The sequence below is a fragment of the Megascapheus bottae genome, chromosome 15 (assembly GCF_031878675.1).
Source record: "Megascapheus bottae isolate mThoBot1 chromosome 15, mThoBot2.hap1, whole genome shotgun sequence".
Classification (NCBI taxonomy): domain Eukaryota; kingdom Metazoa; phylum Chordata; class Mammalia; order Rodentia; family Geomyidae; genus Megascapheus; species Megascapheus bottae.
The window spans coordinates 31167621-31179430 of NC_143523.1; the positions used below are offsets into that span (position 1 = coordinate 31167621).

Sequence of the window (11810 nt, forward strand, 5' to 3'; positions counted from 1 at the left end):
GGGCACTGGCCAGACAAGCTGAAGAAACTCTAAGAATGACATGGATTATCATGTGCTCTTGTAATAGTCCCCTCACAGAAACAACTCAATGTCTATCAACCTATAAATGGATTTTTTACAAGTGTGGTATATCCATACAATGGAATCCTATTCAGCTATACATAGGAATGAAGTTCAGATACCTGCCCCCAAATGGCGAACCTTGAAAACATTGCGCTAAGTAACAGATGCCAGAGCAGAAGTATGCATGTTACACTATTCCACTTATAGGAAAATCCAGGAATTAAAATTATCTGGGGAAAGAAATGGAAACATTTGCAAAGGCCCCAGAGTCCTTTTGGGTGTGATGGCCACATTCTAAAATTGTGGAAGTGGTTAGGCAACTTTAAATTTACCAGTTAAGATGCACAGTTAAGATGGGTTGCTTTTGTGGTATGTAAATTATTCATCAGTTAAACTTTTTTTAAGAAGTTCATTCTTGGATGGAAACCTTGAGGTAGTCTTATTTCTTTCATTTAGAATCCCTTCCAAATTCTTGTAGCAGTTTCAAAACACATTATTGTGCCTATGAAAAATACCATATATTAATTCATTTAAATTCTAACATTTACTCTAATCACAGAATTCCTTCCTGCTTTGAGTGATCATCTAGCTATTGAGGCCAGGCCGATTCCAAACTTGAGATCCTATGGACTCAGCCTTTTGGTGCTGGGATTAAAGGCACAGGCGAACACATTCAGCGGTTTTTGGCAGACTCTTCATTCTGATGAGCTATTCCAAGAATTTCAAAGCAAGAACTGAGTTATATAATGCTCAAGAACACTCAAGCTGAGGCTCTAAGAAATACACGGGTCATAAACTATTATTTATTCACAGAGTAGAACACTACATAGGTGTCTCAAGCTCAACACTGTTAATATTTTAGACTTGATAATTATAGGAAATTTCCACTCAAGGGGCATAACCACCTGTTAAGAACCAGTTCTAGCCTGGTACTGGTGGCTCACACCTCTAGCTACTCAGGAGACTGAGATCTAAGGATTATCATTCAAAATCAGTCCAGGCAGAAAAGTCCCCATTAGACTCGTATCCCCAATTCAACCACCAGAATACTGGAAGTCACATTGTGGTAGAGTGTTATCCTTGAGAAAGGAGCTCAGGGACAGTGTCCCCACAACTGGCAACAAACAAATAAATCAGTTCTGAACAACAATGAGAAGAGCACATTCTGACCACCCACAAACAACATGGACAGCATATACAATTACAAGTTGAAACAAAAGACAACGTATACAGAAGCTTGTATAATACAAAATTCTACAAAATTCTACAAAATTCAAAAGGAGGCAAAAACTGATCCAGAAGGTTAGCTAGACAAGGGAGGTGGTGACTGGAAGGAGTTTCTGGGACTCAGGAAGTATCCTGTTTCCAGATGGGGTAATAGTTAACAAGTACGCCCATTCCATGAAAATTTATTGAGCAGCCCAGTTAAAGATTTATATATTCTACTTAAATTCAAAAATTTAAATATGTGTCACTACTTCTGCAAAAACAGAACATTCAAGGTGATAAAGGAGGCGGCACAACACCTTTTAACAGGCTGCTAATTCATCCCTCTACAGACCCACCATGGCTCCTTCTAGCCCACCCTAAACTGCGAGACAGAAGCCTCGTTTATTCCATCCATGAATGGAAGCTTGTTCTTGAGGTTCTTTGTGGCCTAGAGATGAATGTCAGGGAAGAATCCCAACCCCATATTTAGTCCATATTTGCAAAGTAAAGACTGCAAATTGATTTTTTGTGTGAAAGTAAGCTGCAAGGAAATCTAACAAAGAAGGCTCATAATGTTGCTAATTTACAAGTCTCCCTTCAGTAATACACGTGCCCAAAGTGACACTAGCTACACTAGTTATTTATCATAGTAGGAGAGAGTGATCTGTGATTCATTCATGTTTTCACTCTCAGTTAACTAATAATTTGCCCTTGTAGATAATGGCCCAGATATAAGAATGGAGTTTGTGACCATGGAGACCTTTGGTCTAGACTGAGTTAGGTGACTGCAGATTCAGGCTTAATAATCTAATCAAGAATTAATGCATATAATCTCCAGATGACTTAGCAAAAAGCCTTAAAGCATCAGGAGTTATTTTTTGCCTTCCAACCTCATACATGTATACAAGTATGTTCATATTTACAAATGGAAGGATAGAAAAACTCATATATATCTTCTTGTGAGTGGAGCTGACTGCCACTAATTCCAGACTAACTTTTCAAGGGCATTTGCACAGTGAACACCCTCGGATGCCAGAGAATAAATTCCCTGTAGAAAGGCCAGTCTGCTTACTACCCTTAGGGTTCTTCTTTTGTCAAGTGACTGCCTGCTTATGTAGGCATCTTCCTAGGGCCATCCACTCTGTTGCTACAAGAGCTAACAGCAAGGAACACTGATGTGTGTGCTATGTTCACACTGTTTGAAGTGTCAGGGACAATCACCTCTCTAGGATCTCCTCCAGAGATCTCTTTTTGATGTGAACATCCATGTTAACTAACGAAAAACCTCAGAGGCTCCATAGTTCTTAGCTAATCTCCCTCTGTCCCTCTCTGCTCTACTCCTCCCCACATCTCCCACTTTCCCTTTCCATTTATAAGGTTCTGTTTTAAAAAAGTAAATTTCCTACCCAATTTCTCAATTCTCCTTGTTGGAGAATGTTATTATTTGTTTACTATGTATCTTTCTAGAGCTATTGTGTATACTTATAAATATATGTGTCATCATCATTTCATTGTCCAGAATGTTACCTGACTATAGATGTTTTTTACTGAAAACAAAATGCTTAGAGCTCCTACTGTATTGGTATAATAATATAATTATTCAAATTGATGTAAAATAATCTACATCTATCATTTTAACAGCCTCAAGTTAAGTCTAAATGATAGATGTAGAGTAATAATGAAATATGGTACAGTAGGGCCGGGAGGTTGGCCTAGTGGTTAAAGTGCTTGCCTAGCATGCACAAAGACCCGGGTTCGATTCCTTGGTACCACATACATACAAAAAAGTCAGAAGTGGTGCTGAGGCTTAAGTGGTAGAGCTCTAGCCTTGAGAAAGTCCAAGGACAGTGCTCAGGCCCTGAGCTCAAGCCCAGGACTGGCAAAAAAATAAAATAAAATAAAATAAAATGGTTTCTTTAAAAAAAACAAAAAGAAATATGGTACAGTATACTTAAACAGTCCTCTTATTGTCATTTAGTTGTTTCTTACCTTCTGTTATCAAACAATGCTAAAAATATACTAGATCTGAATTGATAGCTCAAAAGATGGTCATGTTGGGTTTCATTTTGAGAAGTATTTCTAGATTTTTCTCTGTGGAATTTGTACTAACAGACATCTCTGTAGTGATGTGGAAGAATATAAACTTATCCCACTAATGGCTAACACAAAATGGTCTATGACAACTGATAGGTGAAAAACTGTGACGTTTAATTATCTTTTTCTTATTCTTTTTCTTTTTTCTTTTATATTTTGGCAGTACTGAGAGGTGGCAGACTGAGAGTCTCAGTCTTGCTAGGCAAATGCTTTTCCCTTTTTGCTCTAGTTTGTTTTTCAGGTTTGGACTTTAATCTTCCTACCTTTTCTTCCTGAGTAATGAGCATTATAGGAAAGTACCATCATGCCCAGCTTGTTTTTCAGATAGGGTCTTACTTCTTGCCCAGGAAGGCTTCAAAACACAATCTTCCTATCTTTACCTCTTAAATAGCTAGGATTACAGGTATGCCCAGCATTTTTTTTTTTTTTTTTGCCAGTCCTGGGCTTGAGCTCAGGGCCTGAGCACTGTCCTTGGACTTTCTCAAGGCGAGAGCTCTACCACTTGAGCCTCAGCACCACTTCCGGCTTTTTTCTATGTATGTGGTACGGAGGAATCGAACCCAGGTTTTCGTGCATGCTAGGCAAGCACTCAACCCCTAGGCCAAACTCTCGGCCCAACGCCCAGCATTTTTACACTAAATGAAATAGAACATTTTCATGTACTTAAGAGCCAGTTTTACTTTATTTTCACCAACAGTTATATTTCTTTTGTAATATATGTATATATATATATCTTATACACACACACACACACACACACACACACACACACACACACACACGCTTTTTATTTGGATGGAGTCAGGGTCATACTGTATTTTCCCAGGCTGGCCTTAAACTCACGATCCCCAGATTCAGCCTATATGAGAGCTAGGCATATAAATACACACATATATATTACCACATTGGATTGCAGGTTATTTTTATAAGAGCTTTATAAATTTTGAAAAGAGCCCAATGTCTTCTATGAGTTGCAAATTATTTTCCAAGTTGTCTGTTTTTAATATTGTTCTTTCAATGTGGCCTTTAATACTGAAATCTATCATATGTGGCAAGGCCATTCTTTTAGATTTACTCCCCTTGTAACACTCAATGGTGAACAAAGAGCTGTAGAGATTTACAATATTAAGAATCACACACTCAATTGTGACAGGAGAGTAAGGAAAAGTTGCACAGTGAAACAATCATCTCAAGTAAGAACAGCTGATCAAGAAACAGTGGTTTCCAGGATTTTCCAAAAGCCATCTAATCTGATATAAGGTATTTCAAGGAAAGCTGTTGACCAACAGGAGGATGAGGGACCAGAAAAGAAAACACAAAATAGGGGGGGTTATTATGATTAAAATATGCATATCTAAAATATCATAGGCGACTCTCTTCAGTACAATTAATATACACTAAAAAAAAAAAAAGAAGTAAAACTCTCTGTTGTAGATGGGGTATGTATCACCAGGAGGGAAAAAGGCAAATGGAGAGGATGATGAGGATGAATTTGTTCAAAGTAGACTATTTGCACATATGAAAAATAAATATGGTCAAAATAGCTATTTGTTTGTATAAAGGAGATGAGTGAAAGGTGGGGTGGAAGAAAAGAGACAGCGATGAGGATACATTGTTTGCCTTTATGAAAACATCATAATGAAAACCCCCTTATATAACTGAGTGTTATTTTTTTTAAGAAAAAGAAGTTATCTGCTCATTAGTGGCAAAACAAAACGTCCCAGCTGGAATATTTAATTTTATATATTTTATAAGGAATGAGGAGGCCCCAGAGGTCTACAGTAACTGGTAAACAGCTTCCTGAAGAAGAGAAAACCCACCAGTTACTAACTAGCTGGTGGGCCTCCCTAGAGTCACAGCGCTCCTCCCTAGTGTAAAGGAGCCAGCGCAGGCTATAGCTTTCAAGCCTGGCCGACTAATGAAGTCCAGTCAGAGTTCCAAGACATTCCCTTTGCCATACACAAAACAATTCAATCAGATACTCTGGGAGTGGTGTCCACACAGTACTATGAAGCTTCACAGAGCTGAGAAACCCAGAATAACATAGGCTCTAAGGTCCAGCCACACTTCAGGAAATTAAGAGGCACATTCAGATACCAACATAATAAATAGAAAGCAAGAAAGTACAAAATCCATAGAGATAGTAAGTGAATTTTGAACTGAGACTTACATGTGAATATTAACAGGAAATGATATTCTCAAATGAACCTTGGTTGTTCCATATAAGAGTAATAAAGGGCTGGGAGTGTAGTCTAGTGGTGGAGTGCTCGCCGATAGTGCACGAAGACCAGGGTTCGATTCTTGGTACCACAGACATAGAAATAGCCAGAAGTTGTGCTGTGGCTCAAGTGGCAGAGCACTAGCCTTGAGTAATAAAGTGTCTGAGGACAGTGCCCAGACCCTGAGTTCAAGCCCTAGGACTGGCAAAAAAAAAAAAAAAAGTAATAAAATGCTAGGTTAAGTAAAAACAACAAATTCACTCAAGGCAAAGAGAAACTTGAAAATATGTGTACTTCTTACCCAATTCCAAATTTATAAAATACTTAAATACCAGGTCTTGAAAATTAAAATATCCAAGTGTTTTTCTTAGCACACTGCTCTAACCAAGTGAGTTAACAAGTGCCAGACTCAGATCTCTTTAACATAAAGTAAACTACAACTCAGAGTGTGAATTTGGATTTCTTCTCACTGAAAAATATCAAAAGTATAACATGATGCAACACAAGAAAAGTACTTTTAAAGGATATATTGACTCTAAAACACAATGCTATGGCAAAAAGGCAGTTTAAATGACTTTATAGAAATAATTCATTAGAATGGAGCAGTGAAAAAAAAAAAGCAAAACTAAAGCCCTCCCTCATTTGGCTTGCTATCTTGCATTATAGCTAGTCATGGTATAAAGTTTTAAAGTGCCATTCCTACACACCGGCATTGTAAAAGGAATATACAACCCCCTTGAAACTGGATGCATAAAATTTGTGCAGGTATGCATGTGTGTTTGTGTCTGTGAGTGTGCATGAGTGCACTCTTGCACAGAAATTGCTCGTTTCATTTTTGAAGCAAGAACCCCTTTGGTAAATGATGAGTCCCTTCTCAGAAAAAATGTTTCGAAATTCATAAAACACAAAGGATTGCAAAGAACAACACTGAAGAATCACAACTCTCAAAATGAGAGTACCTGTAGTGATAAAGAGCACAAATATTTTGCAATATCTGCAGTAATACACAGTGATGTCATATGAAGACACCTGTAGTTGGTATTGGTGACACAGTTTTAAAGCACTGCTAACATGACGCCTCTGTTCCTAATGAAGTGCTAAGTTCCCATAATAGGCCATAATAGGTATAAAAAATTCCCAATCTGAACTCAAGAAACTAATTCCCCCCAAACCCAAGAAACCATTCACAAAATGGGCAAGGGAACTAAAGAGAGACTTATCAAAAGAAGAGATTAAAATGGCAGAAAAGCATATGAGAAAATGTGCATCATCCATGGTCATAAAGGAAATGCAAATAAAAACAACCCTAAGATACCACCTTACCCCAACAAGAATGGCCAAGATTTTGAACTCAGACAATGACAGATGCTGGCAGGGTTGTGGAGAAAAAGGAACCCTACTACACTGTTGGTGGGATTGTAAACTAGTTCAGCCACTCTGGAAAGCAGTGTGGAGGTTTCTTAAAGAACTGAAAATTGACCTTTTCTACGATCCCGCCATACCACTTCTGGGCATCTACGCTGAGCATCATAACCCAAGATATGATAAAGACACCTGCTCAGCTATGTTTATCTCTGCACTATTTATAATAGCCAGGCAATGGAAACAACCCAGATGCCCAGATGAATGGATACAGAAAATGTGATATATATATATATATATGTATATATACACATTGGAATTCTACATAGCCAACAGACAAGATAAAATAATGGCATTCGCAGGGAAGTGGATGAATCTAGATTGAATCATGTTGAGTGAGACAAGTCAAGACCAAAGGAACAAAAGGCGCTTGGTATCCTTAATATGTGGCGATTAGATCCAAACAGTACAAGAGCGAGGACTCAATATTTGTATACCTAATGCTATGGACATGGTATTGGAGATAAACACAACCACATAGACATAAAAACCTATGACTCTATAGACATAATGTTTTATTACATAGTTTAATATGTATCTATGATATACAAACCTTTCCCCTAATTTTGATTAAGTTCTAAGTGCCAGTGATTATATATAGAGATTCCCTTCTTTAATACTTGTTTGTTAAACATGTCATTTGAAATATGATGTAAAAATCAATGTTAATAAATTCTTTAAAAAAATTCCCAATCCAAGTTTGCAATCCTCCTGAATTCTATGTACCTTAAATAAAGAACCTCTTATGTGCATCTTTATCCCTGTTGCAGAGGTTTATTTATAAGCCTTCGGGAAGGATAAAGCATTCAGCTGGGAAGCCTTTAGTGAGCACGTATTTGACTGGTTCTACACCCTGCAGACACAGAAATCTGAGCCATCCCCAGCAAAGGCAGAAGGCAAAGACACTGGAGGTTGGACCTAATGAGCGCTCTGGGAAGATCTAGAGCCGCAATTCAAATGACTTTTCATTAGTAATGGCATGTATCTTTATTGTTCTGCATGGTTTCTTAAAATTTACAATGGCTTACAAGATATAAAACATAAAACAAAAGTAAATGAGAATTAGTCTAAAGGAAGGGATGGGGAGAAGAGGAGAAATGAAAGATAGTGGAAAGAACGGGAAGGAAAAGTAAAGGAAAAAGTGATAGAAACTTGCCTAGTAAGCACAGGGTCCAGAGTTCAATCCCCAGTTTCACAAAAACAAACAAAACAACAAAAATAAAGCAATGATGAAACAATTCAGTGGGGTTCGTGAAATATAGCTGGGTACTCAGCTCTTGAGATTCAGATGCAAGCAGACAGAGTATCGATTTCATCATCTGCAGAGCTAAATACTGGAGGGGAAACATTTTCCTTTAGAGCTCAAATATTGCATGTTCTCAGCTTTGCAGGTACTATAGTCTCTCACAAATACCCATCCTTGCTGTGAGGCAACCACAGCTCCTGTGCAAATGAGATATATCATGTGTTCTAATAACCTTTATTTATGGATACTGAAATTGGTTCCCTCTCAAACCTAAAAATGTAAAAACCACTCTTAGCTTATAGGTTTAACAAAAGAAGCAGGGGACTGAATTTGACCCATAATGCCAACTGCTAACCACTAAACTATAGGGACAAATTCCCCTCAGATATTTCCTTCGCTTCTGACTCTCTTTGTTTCTTGTTTATTTACTGCAGTACGGCAGTTTGAACTAAGGTTAGGCAAACATCCGATGCTTGAGCTATGCGCAAGCCCTAGATCTTTTAGCCAGTACACATTTTTACATTTTCTCTACAACACAGAAAGCTAATCAAGATAATATGCAGATAGATATGGTTTCAGAATTTTTACATTCCATGGAAATAAGGAGGTAAACCAGGACAAATTAGCAGCAAAGGAATGATTTCAGTTGCTATATCTTCATTTAAAAAAATCAACAACATTGAGGGCGGTAGTTTGGCCTAGTGGTAGAGTGCTTGCCTAGCATGCATGAAGAAAGACTAGGGTGCAATTCCTCGGTACCACATGCATAGAAAAAAGCTGGAAGTGGTGCTGAGGCTCAAGTGGTAGAGCTCTAGCCTTGAGAAAGTCCAAGGACAGTGCTCAGGCCCTGAGCTCAAGCCCAGGGCTGGCAAAAAAAAAAAAAAAAAAAAAAAAAAAAAAAAAATCAACAACAGCCACGTGCTGGTGGCTCACATCTGTAATCTCAGGAAGCTGAGATCTGAGGAAGCCAGCCTGGGAAGGAAAGACCTTGTGAGACTCTTATCAACTACTCAAAAAACTAGCTGTGAGCCTGTCTGGCTCAAGTGGTAGAGCTCTTGCTTTGAGCACAGAGAGGCTCAGAGATAGTACCCAGGTCCCAGGTTCAAGCCCCACAAAAGAAAAAAAAAAAAAGCATTTTTAAAAAGAACAGAAAAGGGGCATGGAGTTTAGCCGAGCGGTAGAGTGCTTGCCTAGCATGCATGAAGATCCAGGTTCGATTCCTCAGTCCCACATACATAGAAAAAAGCCAGATGTAGTGCTGTGGCTCAAGTAGTAGAGCTCTGACTTTGAGAAAGCCCAGGCTCCTTGAAACATGAAAGATGAAATTCTGGGCTGAGCTATGGAAATACCAATGAAACCTCCAGTACATCCAAGAACAGGCCCAGGGCTTGTGGGGCTTTGGGAACTTGCAACTCATGAATGCTCGACTGTGCAACACTCACATAATGAACAAGGCAAAGTCTAGAATTACACGTAAGTCACTGCAGTTATTTCTGAGGACACCTATTCTTGAGTGCGTACATTCATCCACTGGAACACTGAAGTCTTGTAGTATTAAGGTGAAACATTGGGTTCAATTCCAAGAACTGCTGTTCCAAAAACTAACCACAGGGCCTCATCCAAACTCACATTTATTCCCTTTTAATAGAATTTGCTAAAATCCACATCTTCAAAAGTTTATACAACATTCTAGAAAGATCCTATGGAAAATTACTTTCAATGAGACCGTATCTGCTTAGTTTCTTCACCTTATTAATCTTTTAAATTTAACTTAAAATTGCAATGTATATTTAAAGAGTTAAAATATTCCTCATTCTCACAATCAGAGTATTCTTTACATCTGCTGTATCAACGAGGGTAGAGGTGGGGCAGTGATTAAAAACGTGGCATTTGTATTTTCAGTAGAGCCGAATGGCATCATTTTTGTGTAAAAGCAAGTACTTAAGAACATCAACTACTTCACCCATTTGTGAGGATGAGATGGGGTACTTGGGATAGTGTATGGAAAGTCTTTGGATAAAAGCTTATTCCCTTCTTCCATTTGGAGGACTTAGATACATCCCAAGTGACTTTATTATATTGATAACCTAAAAAGTCGGCTTCAGAGCTTTTTCTATCACAGCCTCAACTGTGAAAAGAAAAAGGAAGACACCAAGTATTGGTGATGATCCAGACTTTTCCATTCATTGAATATGGCAAACTGTACTGAGAGAATATGTTCCTTCTTTTCTTTTCCAGCTTTAGTTTATTTTTCTAGCTAAGGTTTCATGTTTTAGCAGCCTCAGATCATGACCCTTTGGGTAGCTGGGATTACAGCTATGTGCCACCACTCAGAGCTACAACACATCCTTTTTTTTTTTTTTTTTTGCCAGTCCTGGGCTTGAGCTCAGGGCTTAAGCACTATCCTTGGACTTTCTCAAGGCTAGAGCTCTACCACTTGAGCCTCAGCACCATTTCTGGCTTTTTTTTTCTATGTATGTGGTACCGAGGAATCAATCCCAGGTCTTCATGCATGCTAGGCAAGCACTCTACCACTAGGCCTAACTCCTGGCCCCAACACATCCTTTTTTTATTCCATATATTTTTATTGTAATTAATAGAAGGGTTACATTACATTTGCCAGATGGAAGGTGCATTACTTCACATACATTGATACCCTTTCTCATGTCTTGGTCCCCATTTCCCTTCCCCCACCCCCACCCCTCATATTGTTTTCCCCCCTTCCCTATCCAATTTCAAATGACCAAATACTCATATACCCAATATATCAGATAACAAAGTGAAATACTGTAACAATATGAGATAACCAAGGGACAGCACAAGAGATGAGAGATAACATAGTACATCCTTTTAACAGAATTTTCTGTACTACTATGAAGGTATGGATTGTGACATGCAAGGTCCATGTAATGAGAGCTGTTTGTGTGTTTGTTTGTTTAAGTAGTGTAACATTTCCCCAGTGAAATACTCCAGTTTTACCCCATAGAATATACCCAGCCAATGCTCTTCCTCAATAAGAACATGGAAGCATATTCTTAAACATGGTGATCCAGAAATGGACATATACTTTGTTAGTACTTAGCACAAACACCTGTGATTTCTAAAAATCTTGGACTTCCCTGACTTAACAATGTAATTCATATACAATACCTCTTGCAGTCTCATAGTTTCTAGACATTGCAAGCAGGATCTGGTTGTCAGCATTCCTAAGCCTTGAATTCCAGCAGGGTCAATTTTTTTTTCTGTGTGAAAAATTAATTGGTGGCTTAGTTTCCTCATATCATCTACAAATCACAATTCCAATTTGATTCAAGTATTAGAAAGAAACCCATTCTGTCCATTTTTAATGAATATTGGCATTGTAGTAAGACTAAGCAATAAAATTATTAGCCAAGTTTGAGTAATCTTGGAGCAAAGAAAAATGTATTGCCTAATGCATTCACCTTCTAGCATTACAAGGAAAGAGATGTATGTGATAGTTGGGGTAATGTGTTTGCTAATTTATGCCATTTACTTTTTTTTTAAGAGGAGAGGAATGTCTCTAAAGTGAATTCATT

General features: G+C 38.2%; 1 protein-coding gene across 1 annotated transcript in view; it reads right to left on the reverse strand.

The window, feature by feature from the left end:
• Positions 1-11520, reverse strand: part of Papss2 (3'-phosphoadenosine 5'-phosphosulfate synthase 2) — a 61926-nt gene extending 50406 nt beyond the window's left edge. Inside the window, exon 1 of the mRNA XM_090346325.1 lies at positions 11404-11520. Coding sequence (XP_090202451.1) covers positions 11404-11457 — 54 coding nt within the window. The 5' untranslated portion in view covers positions 11458-11520. The remainder of the gene's footprint in view (positions 1-11403) is intronic.
• Between the last annotated feature and the right edge of the window lie 290 nt (positions 11521-11810).